This window comes from Tauraco erythrolophus, chromosome 23, assembly GCF_009769465.1.
Source record: "Tauraco erythrolophus isolate bTauEry1 chromosome 23, bTauEry1.pri, whole genome shotgun sequence".
Lineage (NCBI taxonomy): Eukaryota > Metazoa > Chordata > Aves > Musophagiformes > Musophagidae > Tauraco > Tauraco erythrolophus.
The window spans coordinates 3,563,400-3,582,346 of record NC_141487.1 but is presented as its reverse complement, the minus strand read 5'-3'; the positions used below and the strand labels follow the sequence as shown (position 1 = coordinate 3,582,346).

Below are 18,947 nucleotides of genomic sequence, written 5' to 3'. Positions count from 1 at the left end.
CGCGCGGGGCGCCACGTGACCCGCCTCTGACGTCGCGGGGCGGGGGCGGGGCCAGGCGGTGACCGCGGCGGGGTCACGCGCGCGGCGCGGTGGGCGGGGCCGCGAAGGGGCGGCGGCGGCGCAGCGGGAAGATGGCGGCGTGCGGGGCCGCGCGGTGCTGCTGCTGCTGCTGCTGCCCGCGCTGCTGCGGCGAGCGGGAGAGCCGCACCCCCGAGGAGCTGGTACGGCCGCTGTCCTGCGCGCCCGCGGCCCTGCCCGGCCGCCTCCCCGTCCCCGCCGGCGGCGCCCCGATGGGGCCGCGCCGAGGCCCGGCCTCGCCGGCTCCGGGGAGCGCCTGAGGGCGGGCGGTGTTGGGGGCGTTGAGTGTTGCCATGGCGCTGCGACCGGTGCCTCGGCCCGTTCCCGCTCTTTCGCCTCGTGTCGTGCCCGATCCCTCAGCCCCCCAGCTGGGATACCCTGGGCCTGGCATCCCCCGCTCCCCCGGGTGCGGCACCCTCGCAGCCGTTAGGGAGCGGCGGCTCTGGCGGCGGCTCTCTGCAGCTGCCCGGCACAGGGGAGCGCTGTTTGTGCGAGTTTCTTGTCCTGGGCTCCCCCGTTGCTGTGGAGGAAGCTGGGCTGTGGTTTTAGTACTGTGCTGTGGGGAGCTGCCACGCAGGAGTGTGTGTTCTGGTGTGTTGTTGCTGAGGGGCACGCTTCAAGGTAAGAGCCCCTACAGTTACCCCAACGTAAGTAGTAGTCTGGTAATCCATGCTCTGACGTCATAAGCAGTAGTGGCACAGGCCTTCTCTAATTTTGGCTTTGCTACCCCTGTTCATGAGCACCTATACATGCAGTCATTCCCCTGATGAGTTTCCTTTCCCACATTTGTTTGTTTTGCAGACAATCCTAGGAGAAACTCATGAAGAGGAGGATGAGATCCTTCCACGCAAAGACTACGAGGTGGGAAATTAACTGATAGCAGCTTGTGAAATTAATGTGAAAATAACCGCAGCTAGGTTTCGGTCTGTTGGAGTTTGTAATGGGGCAGGTATTCAAAATGTGTCGCTAGTTAGATTGCGTTGGCACCAGCAGAAACACCTGGAGTTACTGTGCTTGTAAAGAACCACTGCTCATCGTTATATGTTTTTGGGTTAAATCCCTGTGAGTAGAACTTGAGCATCCACTGCTTAAGTCTTGTTGATAAAATTCATTTTCAGAGTCTACTGCTTTGTTCCACTTTTTATTGTGAGATTTACAGGCTCTAGAGGTCTCGTATCCTCATGACTGTAGAAAGCATCTGTAGCTACTTGGTCACTGTTGCCTTGCTGCTGTCTCACAGCATGCCATGCTGGCTCACAGCAGATCTGCCCATCTATCGGATCCTGTTTCTTACAGGAGATTTTTGCTTTTTGCATGTCTGTATGGCAGCCCTGAGCTGTTAGGGGAGTCGCTGTCAGCATGGGTGTCGCCAGCTCAGCCTGTTACTGCTTGGCTTGAAAAGGTGATGTTGATGTAGATAGAAGCTAGTGGTACTTTCCGAATATGACTGGCCAACTCTGTATTGCTTTTAACTCCCTGCTGGGATGAGCTCAAGAATTGATGCTGTTCATCTGAAGAGGAATTCCTATCTAGTGTTGTTGTTGTAGTGAGAAATTAAATATAGAGATTTAACGTTATGCTCTGCATTGTCAGACTGGAGACACTTAAAGAAGTAAAGTCTAAATCTGTACAATGCGACTTCTGTGATTTAAAGGTGTATTAATCAGTGATGTTTCTGTTTGGTTCCCTTTCTCACTCAGCTTGGGCAGTGAAATTGGTCTCTTCTTTCACTTCCTGATTCTCAGGGTCTGGCTCTGCTGGAAATATTTAAGTGAAGTTGTTTCCAGGAGTTTTTTCTCCTACTGTTGTTTGCAAAACCTACTGTGGGGGTAGTAATGACTTCTGTAATCTTTAACAAGGTCATTTATCTGTAGTTTTTTGCACAATCTGTTGCAGCTGGTTCTCTTAAATTGACCTTTTGACATTCTTTCAGAGCTTGGATTATGATCGCTGTATCAATGACCCATACTTGGAAGTTTTGGAGAGCATGGACAACAAGGTATGACCTTGTTCTTTCTTTTTCATTATCTTCAGAGCTAAAACTGTGGCAATTGCTCAGAGAAGTTGTGGATGCCCCATCACTGGAAGCATTAACGGTCAGGTTGAATAGGGCTTTGAGCAACCTGATTATTGAAAGATGTTGCTGCCCATGGCAGGACGGTTGGACTAGATGATCTTTAAAGGTCCCTTCCAAGCCAAAGCGTTCTGTGATTCTAAATACGCTCCGCCGTGGGAAGTTGCATGAGGTTTTTTTCTTCTTACGAAAGAAATTCTATGTGCTCTCTTGGTTTCTTTATGAAAAAAATAAAAATGTGCGTGGAGGTTATAGCTCCCAGCATCTGTTCTGATCCTCAGATTTAAAGTGAGCAAAGTGTTCAGCACTTTCAGTTCCCTATTTTAGTTTGCTGTTGTCACTATCTTCTGTTGATTTATCACTCTAGCTGTAATTGAACTATGCAGCCCAAACCAGCTGTTTTCTTAACGCCATTTCTATGTTGCTTTGACTTGACTTTTTTTTCTTTTTTAATCCTTTTCCTAAACAGAAAGCCCAGAGATATGAAGCAGTGAAGTGGGTGATGGTTTTTGCTATTGGAATCTGCACAGGACTGGTAAGGGTCATGCTGTTTGGGGAATGAGGAAAATTCAGGAGACTAAGCAGGAATAATTTAGAAGTCAATGGCCGAGGAGGAAAGAGGAGGAAACATTCTCCTTCGTGAAGTGGAGGGCTTAGTAGCTGAAGTCATCTTTTGGGAATTATAGCATGTCGTTGCTAGATTATTTTCCAGGAAGCGTTTTTTTTTTTTTCTTTCAGATCTTACTGTGCTTTCTTTGCAAAGTACTCTGGCAAATCCTTCAATTCTGTATACAGGAAAACTTGTCCAAAGTGAACACTTAATAAAACAGGACGCCAATTTACAATTGAACTGTATTTTATGTTTGGCTTTACTAGCTTCACTGCATGTGCATGTGCTTCATAGAGTGTTTGAAAATTAGCTTTGCTGACTGTATGTCTGAGTTAAACACTAGCTTTCTTCTGTACCATGAAGTATGTTGTGAGAGTTGAAAATGCTGCCAGATCATGCATCTCTTCAGGAGTAATTCTAGGATGGATCTGTCCCAGTGAGAACAAGGGTAGGCAGCAAATCAGAGCTTCTGAAGTTACTCTGAGCAACGCTTCTTTTGCCTTCTTCATTGTCAGTCCTCCCATGCATGCATACTTTTGGTAGAACTTACCAGAGGGTGGTCTTTGTTACTTGTATGTAGTAATTTCTGATGGCAGATCTGTCTTCTTTTTCATAGGTGGGCCTCTTTGTGGATTTCTTTGTTCGACTCTTTACCCAGCTCAAGTTCCGGGTGGTACAAAGCTGTATCTTTTACCTAGTGTGTGGGTTCCTGTTAGGCCGAAGTGACCTTTTCCCTTCTGTTGCCATATTTTGCTGAGAATAAGCTGACTCTCAGACTTCTGCCATCAGTCATATTGTTGATGATTAATCACATTTTCAACTTGCCTATGTAACTCAGCCCTTGAAACCAAGAAGTGGTTCCAGTATTGTGTACGTAGGCAAAGGCTAATCTCAGAAAGAGGGAGAGGTTTCTCTTCCTTGTAGCTGTCCTGAGCTCTGAATAGGAAACCTGGCTTCCTGATGGCTTGTGTCAGCTGCCCTGGCTGGATTAGGAAGTGGAGGCTTAGCTCCTGATGCCTGTTGGACCCTCAGACAGAACTAAATGATTGTGTGTTGGTGGGGGGAACGTTGTTGTTTTCCTTGACCATCCCTGCAGCGGTGGAAGAATGCACTGAGAAAGGCTGTCTTGCCTTGTCCTTGCTGGAGCTGCTGGGGTTCAACCTGACCTTTGTTTTTCTTGCCAGTCTTCTGGTCCTGATCCAAGTAAGACTTAGGTCCGCTGCTGCTCCTTACACAGCCTCCCTTTCCTCTCACATAGGTTCTGGGTATGAAGTATCTTTCTTGACAGAAGCACTTTCTGCCCCAAAATATCCAACTAGCTTCTCAGTGCAAATTGATTTAGCTAAGCAGGGTCTCTTGGTCCCTTGCTGTACTCTCTGATGAGATGTCATTGGTCAGCCATGAAATCAATGCAGCACAGTGTCATTGTTTCTTTTCTGCAGCCTGTAGCAGCTGGATCAGGAATTCCTGAAATCAAGTGCTACCTCAACGGGGTAAAGGTTCCAGGGGTCGTGCGTCTCCGGACAGTGGTGTGCAAAGCTATGGGAGTGCTCTTCAGTGTGGCAGGAGGTAAGAAGGGCTGTGGTGTCTTGGTCTTATTGGGGTAAGGAATCACTGAAGGGGGAAAAAAATGCTGTCCCTGCTGCACATAGGGCACAAAAGGCCTCTCCTGCCTTGCAAGTAAAACGATGTTGATGGGCTGGAGCAGAGTCATGAACCCTGAATGCATATGTAGAGTAGATAGATAGAAGAATCAGGACTGTTGGGGGAACAGATACTTTTCTGAGTGGGCTGGTCAAAAGTGGCTCTTTGTGGCTCAGTCCAAGAGGGAGACGTGAGAATTCTCCAGAACACGTTGTCTAGAGCAGCTTGAAGCAGACTGTGTTCTAGGCAGCAGGGCAGAGTGACTTGGAGAGTTCTGAGTCCTTGTAACAGCTGTCTTTGAATGGTTTCACCCACTTGGAGTGCCAAGTCTGTGAAAGTCTTCACAAACATTGTGGGTGTTGAGGGGGCAGGGGTTAGCACCTTCTTCACCTTGAGGGGAGAGGGAACAGCTGCAGGCTTGGCACAAGGAACTGTGTCATGGCAGGGGAGTGGAGAGCTGATCTCTGCTGGCATCGTCAGCAAGGGAGAGTGTGGGGGAAGTGTGTTGCCTCATCGGTCCTGTTTTTCCAGGTCTTTTTGTCGGGAAGGAGGGTCCAATGATTCACAGTGGTGCTGTCGTGGGTGCAGGTTTGCCACAGGTTAGTGCTGGCCTGGGTCGTTGGCCTGGTCACACCACTGCTTTGAAAGAGTACTGTGAGGAGTAAGTTTTCGTCTCCTGTGTTTCTAAATCTTTACTCTGTTTATAGTTCCAGAGCATCTCTCTGAGGAAGATCCAGTTTAACTTTCCCTATTTCCGCAGTGACAGGTACTGTACCCAGGATGTGGAGGCAGGGGAGGAGGATGAGTGAGCAGACTTCCTAGGGAGAAGGGTGGCGGGCTGGGATAAATCAGTCACTTGTTTTTCCAGTTTCTCTCTAGTGTCCTGCAGTTTCATTCTGCAGCAAGACCCCACCAGGACTTGACTCTTCCATGCTTCTCCCTCTGGTCTCCATGTTCATTGATGTTCTCTTGTACCACTAAGCAAATCTCTACCCATTTAAAACCTTTAATCTGAATGGTTAAATGGCTTCATTGTTGGAAACAAGCTGAGTTACTCACCCCTTATGACCAAGATATACTACAGAGAAGACTGGTCCACCTGAATGTGAACAAAATCTTGCCCTTCCCTCTCTGATTCTCTCAGGAGATGCTGGAGCCTCATGGTGTGGGATAGTTCCTCATATACTGGGTAGTTGTATAGTGCCAGAGTTTTTCTCTGTATTGCTGCTCTAGAGAAAGAGCATGATGCTGCAACAATTTACTGAATAAATGTATTGCCTGCCATGGCCAGCACTTCTCCCAGCTGTCACTCCTGTGTCCCTGGGGTATATCTGTAAATGAGAATGGTCTCTGACTTCACAGAACCTAAGCATTTCCAGAGCTCTGCTTTGCTAAACTGAGATTCTTTTCCTTTTCAGGGATAAAAGGGATTTTGTATCTGCTGGAGCTGCTGCAGGGGTTGCAGCTGCTTTTGGGGCCCCAATTGGAGGCACTCTTTTCAGCTTGGAAGAAGGTTCCTCCTTCTGGAACCAGGGACTTACTTGGAAAGTGGTGAGTAATGACTCTGGCTCTTTCTATGTGTCTCTTCCTTGAGCTGTATCTTTGCGAGCACTTGTCCGTGAGGGCATTCGGATTATCCTGTCTCCTTCTGAGCTCTCCTGGCAGAAGAGAGATCGTCTGCTCTACCAGTGCTCCAGAATTACTACAGATCAAGAGCAGATATGAGTCTGGTGCCATCTGGAACTATGGAACAACTCTGTAGGCCGCAGATTTAGTGCACCGGAGAGAAAGGGCTTTTGTGCCTGGGCTCTTTGCATCCTGAGCCTTTGGGAGCAGACAGAGTAGGCAGGTGCTGGATTTCTTTCTGCTTTTCTCTTCCTTGAGGAGCTGTGTTGCAGCAATCCCCTGTGCCATCAGGTTGCCAGTTTCTCTGCCTGTAGTACCTACTTTCTTGAAGTTAACGGTATTTTAAAAATGTATTGGATTTCATGATGGTTTTTGCATTTCTTATGCCAAGTGTCCTGTTGATGGGATTCAATTAGTCTGCTCTTTCTAAGTGGGGATAAAAGAGGCCAGGGAATTTGCCAAGATAGCAGCTCTCAGAGCCAATGATGTCCTCAGTTCCAGCTCTAAACAAGCTGTGTTAATGTCTTGTACTTGATTTACAACTGCAAATTAGCATCTTTGGGAAAAAAAAAAAAAAGGAAGAGCTTTTGCTGCAAGAATTACTAGATAAAATTCCTGACTTCTTGTGTGGGAAACCAGGTCAGGTGATTCCAGTAGTCTGTTCTAGCCCTGATCTCTCTTGCAGCAGGGAATGGGTCTTAAACCTCAGTAGGACTATTTTCCTAAAGCTTGAGAAGGCTCTGAGGTTCCTTTCCTCAGGCATAAGTCTCAAGGAAGAGCTGTCTGTGCCAATCTTAATTTTGGGAGTGTTTAATTCTTCCTTTCTTTTTTCACTTCCTAAGCTTTTCTGTTCCATGGCTGCCACCTTCACCTTGAATTTTTTCCGCTCTGGCATTCAGTTTGGAAGTTGGGGATCTTTCCAGCTCCCTGGGCTGCTGAACTTTGGGGAGTTTAAGGTAAGATTTAGTGCTGCTATTTTTCCCCTGGCTCCAGTCTCTTGTCAGTTCAGTGTTTCTTTCTGTGTTGTTTGTTTTTTTTTTTTTCCTGATACATGCTTGTATTTCAGTGAAGGGCAGTTGCTGTTTAGCTGCAATACATTGACAGCCTAAGACAGAATTGTTCCCCTTTGGTCACAGCTGCTGAAAGTCTCCTGCTGTAGAGACAGAAGCGTTGGTAGGAAATGACAGCAACTACTGTAATGCTTACTTTTGTACTTTTCTGCATGTAGTGCTCTGAGTCTGATAAGAAATGCCACCTCTGGACAGCTGTGGACTTGGGCTTCTTCATTCTAATGGGGATTGTCGGAGGCCTTCTCGGAGCCACCTTCAACTGCCTCAACAAGAGACTTGCGAAGTACCGCATGCGGAACGTGCATCCCAAGCCAAAGTTGGTCAGGTATTTGTGCTTTCTTGAGTTCATGCAGGGATCTCTGATCTGGGTTCGGTGTCCTAAAGAAAAAGCATCAATGTAGGAGACCCAGTGAGTGAGATTGCAGAAAATCTGAGACCTATTCTTTTGGAAATCACAAAATGAAACCTCCATAGAACCTAAAAGTGATCACCAGAAACCAGATGTTACAGTCCCTCTGCATTTTTGTAATTCCTCTGGTGGTACAGAGAGAACTACAGCCCCCCTTACAAGGGCTATGAAGGGAGCTCTGTATAATAAAGGCTATAACAGAACAAATCAGAGCTTTGTCTCCATGCAGTATTTTTTTGTCTTGTCCAAACAGACGTGGAAAGAATAGCTGATCCTACTCTTTATTATTATTGTTGTTGTTATTATTATTATTATCATCATCATCATCATCTTGATTAGTTAAATCCACGACTGAGCTAATATCTGTGCTATTTAGAGAGGAAATTGTCATGTAATTCTGGAAAATAGCTGTTTGTTTGCTCTAGACAATTCCTAAATAAGAAGCCCAGGTTTTAAAAAACTCACACTCTTATTTCAGCAGTTAGAAAATAGATATGAGAGACTATGTTATCAACCTGTGCAGTCCTGTCTAGACTTTTACCCTGTAAGAATCTATGAAACATGTGAACAGCCTCATCACTGGACCTTTCCCTGTGGCTTTTTATAGGTCGCTGCTATGTGTTCTCTGGGCAGAAATAGCTCCTTTTTGGGGCAGGCAATTAAAAAGGAGAGTTAATGCAGTCTCTGGCAACCAGGTCATAATTCAGCTTGGCTTGCAGAGTCCCCTGCTTCTGATATTAAGCTGTTGGAACTGCTTGTTCTTGCAACTTTATCAAAGTCATGTGCAGTGCTGCGACTGATTTACAGGGCTGAGTGTGGCTTCATTATATGGTTTCTGTTGTGTTCTTGCAGAGTCTTGGAGAGCCTGTTGGTGTCGTTGACTACCACGGTCGTGGTCTTTGTAGCCTCCATGGTTCTGGGGGAATGCCGGCAGATGTCTTCCAGCAGTCACAGTGGCAATGGCACTCTGAGCCTGCAGGTGAGGGATCTTATGTGAAGATTGTATGTCCCCATCGTATTGTTCCTCCTGCAGAGAAGCACAGGCACATAATGAGCTTTTGACAGCATGAGTATGTAACAGAACTTCAGTGAAAGCCTGTGGACAGTTGCAGGAGCTTAGGGTAATAATGAAAGCTGCCCTTTGTGCTTTCATACTTTGGCGGAGCAGCTTAGGCTGTGACTCAGGGGGCCCATTGATGTTGCAGGCCTCATCTCTGCTATTGGTGTTTGGTCTGAACTTCCCAAAGTGTGGGCTGACAGCCCTATACAGAAGGGTTACTCCCATCCTGCACAAAGGCTAATGTAGGACAGAGAGTGGATTTTAACTGTTCATGTCTTTTGTGTCCTGTGTTAGGATATGTCAGAGGATGTGAATTCAAGCATCAAAACTTTTTTCTGCCCGAACGAAACCTACAATGACATGGCCACACTCTTCTTCAACCCTCAGGAATCAGCTATCTTGCAGCTCTTCCACCAGGATGGTGAGTAGCAAGGAGATGGTGCCCCATCCCATGCTTAGCCTTCAGAGCTTCATCTTGCTTGAAACAGCCTTGTCATAAGACCCATAAGGCTAAAAGCATCTTCAGGCCTTCGTGGCTCTGGGGGACTGCTAGTATAACAGGTGAAAGCCTCCTACATGGCAAGAAAGGCCTGCTTTTCCTCTCCTTTTCACTTATTCATTGTCTTTGTGTGCATTGGAGTGAGAGGCTAAGTAGCTGTTGTGAGATGAGCCTGCTGTGAGCTGAGGGGTGAATGGTGCAAGATTGTCTATGTCTGACAGACCTGTGCCCCTTTAGTCATGATTGTTCTTGTGTTGCAGGTACTTTCAGCCCAGTCACACTGTCCTTGTTCTTCCTTCTCTATTTCTTACTCTCCTGCTGGACATACGGGATCTCTGTGCCCAGTGGTCTTTTTGTGCCATCACTGCTTTGTGGGGCTGCCTTCGGACGCCTGGTCGCCAACCTCCTCAAAAGGTGCATTGAGTGTGCGTGTGTGTGCAAGGTGTGCAAGCAGATGTGTGCTGAACCCTCAGTCAGGTTGTTCTAATCTCCAGGCTCTGTGTTTTGTCCTAGCTACATTGGCCTGGATCACATCTACTCTGGAACCTTTGCACTGATTGGGGCAGCAGCATTCCTGGGAGGAGTGGTCCGCATGACAATTAGCCTGACCGTCATCCTAATTGAGTCCACCAACGAGATCACCTATGGGCTCCCAATAATGATCACCCTCATGGTGAGTGCAGGGTCTTAGCTCTGGCTTCTTGCAGAGTGCTTGAACATGTGCTGGCCCTGAATCTCTGTTCCTTCCATGGCTATGATAAGCCAAGGAGTTTTGTACTTGGAGCAACAACTCAGTAGACCTTCTGTTTGCTCTGCAGGTAGCCAAATGGACAGGAGACTTTTTCAACAAAGGCATCTATGACATCCATGTGAACTTGCGAGGAGTGCCCCTTCTGGAGTGGGAAACAGAGGTGGAAATGGATAAGTAAGGCTGCTTGTCTTGGCAAGGCTGTAGGTTAGGGTTTGTGGTAGGGTTTGTGCTCAGAAACAAATGCTGTAATACAGGGGGATGATGCTTCATCTCCAATGAACCTGGCTACTGTGAGAGGAGCAGCTGTGAGAAGGACTGCTCTGGGAGGAATTGGGAGTTATGTGTCAGGCCTGCAGCAGGAAAGAGGTGCTGGAGCCCTTTATGAGGAGGAGTGGACAGGTGGAGGTCTGAGGAACAGATTTGTGAGCTTCACAGAGTAAGAACTCTGTGAAAATGTTCCACTGGACTTCTTGCAGAATTTCATCTTGCTACCTGTTTTCTTTTCACACTAGTGTTTAAACACATTCTGTTTTGCAAGTTGAAACATTTTTCCTTGCCTGTAGTGCATAACTGATGCAATGTTATGTTAAAAAATAAAATCAGTTGTGCCGGCATGGCTTAATAATGCAGTGAAGGTGAGCACACAGGTACAAGGAGCTGGCAGGACTAAACTGTAGCAGACTCCTTCAGGATCTCATTTTAGGGCTGGTTTGTTTCCTTGTTTGTCCATCACCAGCCTTCTGTCAGTGAGGTGATGCATGCAGCAATCTTGGATTTCTGTTTCCTCAGGCTACGAGCCAGTGACATCATGGAACCCAACTTGACATACGTGTACCCACACACCAGGATCCAGTCCCTTGTTAGCATACTGCGCACAACTGTCCATCACGCCTTCCCTGTAGTGACTGAGAACCGAGGCAACGAGAGGGAGTTCATGAAGGGAAATCAGCTGATAAGTAACAACATCAAATTCAAGGTAAGCAGTTGCTTGTTTGGTAAGTCGAAGGGTAAAGAGCTTTGTTTTGCAGGTGGAAGGCTCTTTCGGTTTCTTATCTAGGCTTTGGTCAGTACAAGAATTCAGGTCAGAGATAAGCACCTACTGCAATAAAAAATTTTCAAGGACTCAATTTCATTCCGTTCTCCGGGTCACAGTAAAGGCAGAAGAGTGGGCTGCGTTCCTAGAGGCAAAAGCTAAGAGGACTAAGTAACCTGTTTAGGATAGACATGGAGAAAGTTTGGATTAAGCACTGAATTACTGAACCCACCATTGAGACCAGTAGTGGATGCCTAAATGCTTCTCTCCTTTGGATGGGCAGATGCTTTAGTCTCGTGGGAAACTTAAAATTTAAGGTCAGAATGAATAATGAATGTACTTGTGGCATAGTTGTGCTCTAAAAAAAGAATGCCTGAGTTCCTAAACTCCAGGTTCACAGTCCGAGGAGAGTATGGTCCTGTTGGCTATTGTTATAAGTAGTGCAGCAGCACTTCCTAAGGAACACCTGATCTGGTGACATAATGCTTTGATCAAATAGTTCATAGTCACTCTTGGATAACTGTTGACCTGCTTAGTGGGTATGTGAAAATTGTTTGTTTGTTGTATCCAGAAATCTAGCATCCTCACTCGAGCCGGAGAGCAGCGCAAGCGCAGTCAGTCCATGAAGTCCTACCCTTCAAGTGAATTGCGTAACATGTGTGATGAGCACATAGCAACAGAGGAGCCACCAGAAAAGGAGGATCTGCTGCAACAGATGCTAGAGAGAAGGTGAGATCCTGATAGGCACAAATGTATTTAAACAGGGTGTTTCCGTATGTTGAGATGTGTTGTGATGCTTCATACAGTCCCGGTCGTTCCGTATGTCAGAGGAAACAGTGCTAGTATCCACATTTTGGGAGAAGTGACTTGTCAGATCTCATCAGGCAGTGCTGGGGCTCACACCCGTCACCAAGCTCCTAGGCTAGTGGCTTGATGGTGTCCAAAATTAATTTTAGCAATTTAAATTTCCTTCAAACACCTATCCAGAAACATTTCCTGGAGAGAGTGGAGTACCTAGGGAAATACCTTGTCTGTAGAAATCGATACCCTCTTGTATGCAAAAACATGAGGGCTCTGCAAAGCTCACTTCTCCCAAGAGAGCAGCTGATGTCCTGGTACCATAGTACTGGTACGACCTTTCTGGTAACTGGGCTGAGTCACCAGGCTTGTATTGCAGTTGCTTCCAAGCAGAAGCTCAGTCTAGTGAATCAGTTTCTAACCTGGTGTTTGTGGCCGTTAGGAGTGGATGCCTGACCCTGACATTTTGCCAGATGCTTCAGCTTTTATTAGAATCTGAATAATTTGGCACTGAAAATTGCTTTAGTAGCAAATGATTTGAAATTGAGGGGTAGGAGACTGTCTCCATTTGGTGCTGTTGTCATACTCTGGCCATAGTAATGGCTTTTGGCCCCTCTGCTATTTTGTTTGGTGGAGAAAAGACTTGTTTTTCTCTAGCAAGAGTTCCTGAAATGTTCAGGAGGGGGTTGCAGGAAGCTGAAATACCTGTTGTTGTTTCAGAGGTGGGGGAATTAAATTCATACAACTTATAACATGTACTGTTAAATCTGTCACAGATACACTCCCTACCCTAACCTGTACCCTGACCAGTCTCCCAGTGAAGAGTGGACCATGGAGGAACGCTTCAGACCTCTGACCTTCCATGGCTTGATCTTGCGCTCTCAGCTGGTCACCCTCCTTGTCAGAGGTGTTTGTTACTCTGAGAGCCAGTCGGTGAGTCTTCTTAACGAGGAATAGTAGCAGAGACATTCATATCCTCTCAGCTGAGAGGCTGGGAACAGTATTTATGGGCTGCCAAAAAATATTTACCTATTTTTACACTTTAAGATCTGGGTGAGTGAGTGGGAGGCATCATTTGCTGCGCTGCCTGCAACCCGTGGACTATCTGAGATGATGACATATGGGTTCAGTGGGGTTTGTCCTAATTGCAGAGTGCAAGTCAGCCTCGTCTGTCCCATGCAGAGATGTCAGAGGATTACCCCCGCTATCCAGATATCCATGACCTGGACCTCACTTTGCTGAACCCTCGCATGATAGTGGTAAGAGATGTACTGCAGTGTGACAGTGTTTCCTGATATGTGTTTAGAACTATCCCAAGCCTTTAAAAAAAGCTGAGAGCATGTTTAAGTCCACCCTTGGGTGTAGTGACCAACACTCTGTACTCCTCATGCATTCAATCAGCCCTGTCTTGCATGTGGAATTCAATCCTGATCAATCCACTGCTGTGAGGTAACATCGCACACGAGTGCTTTACTGTCAGAATGAGATGTTGCCTGTCTAGTTTGACTTCCTTCCAGATTAGACTCCTGCCTTGTCTTTGTGGCAGGAAGGTTGCTCTGTAGGCCCAAGTGCTTTTTTAATATGCATTCTTATTTTCATGGACCCACGTTTATACTGCTTAGAGCTTTTCTGCAGCTTTGGACCCTTAAGATCATGGGTTACAGCGTTCCAGCAAACTGTGACAAATTCAGGTTCCTGAAGTAATTTAGTATTTGTGGAGAAATAGAAGATGCCCGCAATCCGATACCCTGCCCAGAGATCAGTGCACTGGAGGAGTTGTGGGAATTGCTTGTTAGTGATTCCCAGAGCTAGTGAAAATGCCTCTTGTAAATAATACAGTTGTTTTTCTTTCTCAGGATGTCACCCCATACATGAACCCATCGCCCTTTGCTGTCTCTCCAAATACTCACGTGTCACAAGTCTTCAACCTATTCAGGACAATGGGACTCAGACATTTACCGGTTGTGAACGCAGTTGGAGAGGTGAGTCCTTAAGTCCGTTTTGTCTTGGCTTAGCAAGGAAGCCACTGTATTTTTTGCCATGCTTTCCACCTTTGGGAAAATTAAGATCTCTTTTAACATCAAACAGAAATGCTTAAAGAGATCAGCATGTGATCTTCTTAAGGCCCTGAAGCATTGTTGATTACCATGACTTTGTTACCATCTTTTATGTCCAAGCCTGCTGCTTCCTGCTTTCCCTGCAAAGGGCAGAATATGCAATCTCTGTCCTGTCTCAGGTTGGCAGCATGTGGAAGCTCTTACTGTCTTGTACCTGTTGAGAGGCCTTGAGCTCATCAGAGGCCACTAATTTGGCTTCCTCTTGACAGCTTTATTCAAGGCCAAGAGCAGAATTTCCTGTTTGTTGAGGCAGGAGGTTCTTCAGCTGCAAGGGAACTTGCATTCTGTTCCTGCTCACAGGAGCAGCAAAATGGAGTCTGAGTGGTTTGTTCTCGATCCACTGTACTCGTCTCTTTGCCAGCTACAATGCTCAGGAATAGTCAGTAGGTGTCAGTAACTTCCTATAAATGTCATGAGAAACAGTTTCCCTAAGCCTAAACTAAACTGGTCTGTCCCTAGGAGACACCAGTGCTTTTTCTGCCTCTTGGGGTTCCTAATAGCTGCTTTGCAGAGCCTGTTGGCTGAAAACAAGAGATTCAACTGACTCATTCTGTGTTTAGTACAAGATGCTCTTGCAGTACTAGAGAGCAGCCTAGTTCTACGCTCTTTTAATGTGTAAAATCGCTGAGTTGTTTCATCAGCTGAATCATGGTGTTTGACTGTTTCCCCAGCAGGCTGGGAGAGGGTCCCTTTTGTGACCTGCCAGCTAGTGATGGGCCAGTGTGCAGGCACCACTGAGCTAATCTTTACCATTTCTCTGTTTCGGTCTTTAGAGCTTCCTAGAGTGTATCTGATACAAGCTATCTGCAGTCGTGTCATTGGCATATGAGAAATGTCTCAGCCTTGTTATTTGCAATTACAGTTTTCGTGTTCTGTAAGATTTAGTTACATCCCTATGCTGTCTAACATGGACAGCGTTTCCCTCCCTAGGCAGGGGTAACTACTGTTATAGTGGACAGACACGATAGCAGCAGTTGGGAGAGGGAGGGGGGTTGTTCTGGCGAGATTTGAACTCGAACCCCCTCTAACTCAGTATTGGTCAAGAGCTGCTTGCAGGTTCCCTCTTTTTTGGGGGTTGGAAAGAACAGCTCTACCATGCACGTCTCTTAGTGGCACATCTGTGATACTGACTTGTGTCTTTTTTCCTCTTTTCTTCCTCTTTAAGATTGTTGGGATAATCACTCGGCACAACCTGACCCACGAATTTCTGCAGGCAAGACTGAGACAACACTATCAGACCATTTGATGCCCCTGCCCACCCTGCCCCACTGTCGGTGTGGCTACCTCCCTCTTCCAAGCCTGCACACGCGCTCGCATTCTGCTTGGACCCCACAAGGCCCAAGACTTGCCATTTGGCTTCTCACATGCATATCAAGCCTGAGGAGCTGGAAAACATCTTGCTAGCCAGAGAATTAGAGGAGCTGCCTGAGCCCAGAGCTGTTGATTGGTTTCAGGCACTTGGTTTGACCACTTGTGATCCAGGTTTTTTCTTTTCCTGTGCCCCAGTTATCTCCTTTCATCAGATGTTGTCCTGACACTGTATGTTCTGCTATTTTGGTTTTTAAGGGTTGGAAAAAAGAACCATCTAGCTCCACTGTGTCCTGTGCAGAGAACTGCAGCATCTTTTCCCTGTCCTCCTGTATGTCTCTCTTTTCCTCTTCCTCCGTTGTTCTTGCAACTGTTGCCTTATTTGTGTGAGAAAGGGGTCGCTGCTAAGGCTGAGAGGAGATGCTGACCAAATAGCTGCTCTGGAAGATGGCTTTTCTCAAAAGCAGTATTAAAAAACCCAGCTCTTTGGAAACGCACCTCTCTCTCTTTGCAGGTGTTCCCAGTTGCCCATGTTTTTCCACTCTGGCTTCATTTGTTCCTAATTTCTCTCTTTCTTTTGTGGGGAAGCATCCCTGCAGTGATGTTTTTGACAGCAACTGACTTTTGAGAGCAGCTCAGCAAATCAGGAGTTCAAAACAGTTCCTAATTGCAGTTGCTGTTTGGGATTATAAATATTTAATACCTTGCAGAGCACCTCAGAGAAGGGAGATCTCTTTTCCGTTAGCTGTTGCTATCATCTCCCTGTGAGAGACTCTTCTAAGGCACTTTGTGACACTCCACTTTGTCACTACTCCTGCATTTCTTGGCATTTGTAGTTACTGTGTCCTTGTCCTGATCCAACAGTGATAGCCTAGGACACCTTTCCAGCTAGGGTCAGAGACCAGTGAACCCCACATCCTCAGAGCATGGTGAAGTGCTGCTTTCGGGAGGTAAATAAAACCAATGCTCTGTCTCTGGGCCTGGCTGAATTATCTCTGTGTCCTGAGAGGAGCCAGTGTAACTTCCTGCTGCCGTACAGGAGGGATACTTGGTGCTGGTGACTACCAGGCAGGATCTGTGATCTGTTGCAGGGTGATAAGTGGGGCTGTCTGTGCTTTAAAAATGCTTGGGATAATGTTTGCAACTGCAACAGCCGAGTAGCTGTAAGGGTAAAATCAGCGCTTAGAAGCCAGTTGCAGCCAGTTCACTGCTTTAGCAGGTACCATCCTGGCCAGCACCTGTATTGTTCCAGCAGGCACCTGCCCTCCTGAATTTTGCATACAGATAACCCTCAGTGGGAAGGCAGGTTGTGCCTCCAGGGGCTGCAGAGCCGATTGGCTTGATAAAGCACAGAGCATTCTCTCAGCCCAGAGACTGGGCCAAGTAACCTGGGGAATGTATCCCAGAAAAGCTTCTACACAGCCTCTGAGCACTCCGATTAACCTGTTGTCTGCCATAAGGAGCTAGCTAGATGGCAGTTGTAGCAGAAGGAACTCAGGCATTACTGTATTTTCAGAATTCAGGAACTCATCTGTGCTGAAGATTTTCCTGACTAAGTCTGAAGAAATTCTGCCCTTTTCTTACATGTGTCAAAACACTAAATCTGTTAAAGCAGCCTCTTTAACTGACTTTGTGGAAGCTGATTGTTCCAGGGCACTGCTCTGCAAACTGCTGGTTGCTGAGCCCTGGTACAGTTAGGATTAGGAGGAGGGTTTGGGCCCAGGGCACCAGCCATGGTCTCGATGTAGGGCTCTCTGTCACTGGAACTCCTAAGTGTTCATGGAGTCTTTGCAGTCCAGATAATTGGTGGATGGATGTGTTCTCTGGCTGTGCTTGCAATAAGGACAGCTGAGTCATAGGAAGCTCTTGAATTTTGTGCAGCAGATGAGAGAAAGCTTGGTCTTACAAGTGGTTCCTAAGGCCAAGTTTTAGGGTAGAATTGGTCCTTGTCATACAGTGCATGGCAGGACTCAGCTGGGAAGTTTGGTTTTAGCAAAGCCATTTGTACGCACTTAGATTATTTTTTTTTGAAATTTTTATTCCTCTCCATTGACATGAAGGCCTTTTTTTCTCTTAGCTTTCTTTCCCACCTGCTGCCTTATTAAGAGAGCAAGGGCAGACCTTTGTTTTCAAGAATGGGTTTATACCATTTCCACAAAGGAAGGAGTGGGCTGTGGAACATGCAGTGGCAGTTGTTGCAAAGGAAGCTGTGTGTGTCGCAGCACGCTTTGTTAACTGTGTCCACTCTCTAGGGCATGCTTGGGAAGTGACCTATCTAAAGAGCAGGGAATATGTTGGTTCTTTTCCCTTTCGTACTGTGGAGCTTGCTGCAACAGCTCGTCTCCTCCACTAAAATAGTTTTGCTGGCTTCTAAATATCCTAGCTCAGTTTCAAATGAGGCTTGCAAGATCTTAAACTTCCAAGAGTAAAGCAAAAAGGTTTTCCTACAGCCAGTATCCATCTTATGCCTTCAGCCTGGACTCCTTAGCTGGGACAGGTGTGGCAAGTTCTGTAGACCATATAAGTTGGCATCAGCTACCGCTCTTTACTTGCCAGCTGTTTCCCTGTAGGTAGAGTAAGGATGTTTGTCCTCTGTGGATAGTCTCTGCAGATGATTTCTAAAATGCCTGTGTTCCCTGAGCTCTGGTCTTGCACTGAGCTATCCCAAGAAACTTCCAGCACCCTTTTGCACTCCCTGAAGCTCGACTGTAGGTCTGAAATATGCTTCTGTTAACCTACCTTTCATTCAAAGGATTTGTGCTCGTGGGCAGTTGCAGATCACAGGAATCCTGGTTTAATGGGATTTCAGATCTCTCTAATGTGGAATTAGCAATTCTGTACTGTTAGAGCACCTGTCAAGAATGCCCTGTATCTCTGTGACAAATCTTTTTCCTCTTGCTCCTGTTGAGTGATTGTGTGTGAAAGATTCCTTCTCTTCCTGCACAGAATAGGGCTCCTTAGATTGTTTGCCCTGAGCTGGTCGCGTCCTGTTTTATTTCTGTGCACAAACTGCAGTAGTACATTTTGCTGCAGGATGTCTTGTCATCGCTACTGAGGCCTGGAGTCAGGCAATCCAGACAAGACAGGCTGAAAAATCTTGTCAAGCTTTGTCTGAGCAGCAGCTGCACTTCCCCCTGAGAAGCCACTTGTTTTCAGCCTGCTGTCAGCATTGCCTCCTCTGCCTGTGTATCTGTCTGATTCGAACGTTTCAGCCCTTTTACTCTTTCAGTAAAGGGGTTTTAAATAAGGATGGGGGTGACCCTGTCAGCTGCTCTAAAGGGAAATCTCGGTGTGCAATCACTGTTACGTATCTTGCAGAAAGGGAATTACAAGCTCATGTGACGTTTGGTGATGCAGCACTTTCTGTGAAGGACTGATGCAAAGGGGCTTGTGTTGAATCAGTTGTCTTCTAACACTTTGGTGACTTAATCCCTTTCTTACAACACACTAACTGCTTCTGCTCTGGCTCTGGTTGCTTAGTGACTTACCAAGAAACTTCTTTCTAACATAGGTGCCTGTAACCTTTTACTCAGAGCAACACTAAAGGAATAGTAACCTGGATTAGTATTGATGGCAAAAGTTAGGGAGTAGTATGGGGCATTCACCCTGCCTCATGGTTTCCTGTGCAGTGTCAATTATGTGTTTTTAAATTGTTAACTTACTGTGAGCCATTCCAATGGTAGCAACTTACCTTTCCATTTGTTTTTTTTGCACTGTTTTTTGTTACAAGATGATGTAAGCTAATTCCACAATGTATATAAATTGTATTTTTTTTAAATTTGTATGAATATATTTTTATTTGAACTATGGCACTTGGGAAGTATTCATGTAACCATAACATGTCTGAGAGTAAAATGTTTGTGTGTCTCC

The 18,947-nt window shown here is 46.3% G+C and overlaps 1 protein-coding gene across 2 annotated transcripts; it reads left to right on the top strand.

Annotated features, from left to right (window-relative positions):
• Positions 1 to 131: 131 nt before the first annotated feature.
• Positions 132 to 17,018, top strand: CLCN6 (Cl-/H+ antiporter 6). Of its 2 annotated transcripts, XM_086625485.1 has the most exons (23): positions 132 to 221; positions 880 to 939; positions 2,012 to 2,077; positions 2,622 to 2,687; positions 3,379 to 3,445; positions 3,859 to 3,965; positions 4,205 to 4,331; positions 4,938 to 5,005; positions 5,114 to 5,172; positions 5,825 to 5,957; positions 6,875 to 6,988; positions 7,261 to 7,427; positions 8,364 to 8,490; positions 8,866 to 8,992; positions 9,331 to 9,484; positions 9,584 to 9,743; positions 9,889 to 9,995; positions 10,611 to 10,797; positions 11,426 to 11,583; positions 12,429 to 12,585; positions 12,804 to 12,911; positions 13,509 to 13,634; positions 14,935 to 17,018. In XM_086625485.1, exons 1-23 carry the CDS (start codon positions 132 to 134, stop codon positions 15,013 to 15,015), a joined length of 2,616 nt encoding a protein of 871 aa, XP_086481611.1. In that variant the 3' UTR covers positions 15,016 to 17,018. The 2 variants fall into 2 exon arrangements, with proteins under 2 accessions (XP_086481611.1, XP_086481612.1); XM_086625486.1 differs by lacking the exon at positions 2,012 to 2,077.
• The last annotated feature ends 1,929 nt before the right edge of the window (positions 17,019 to 18,947 follow it).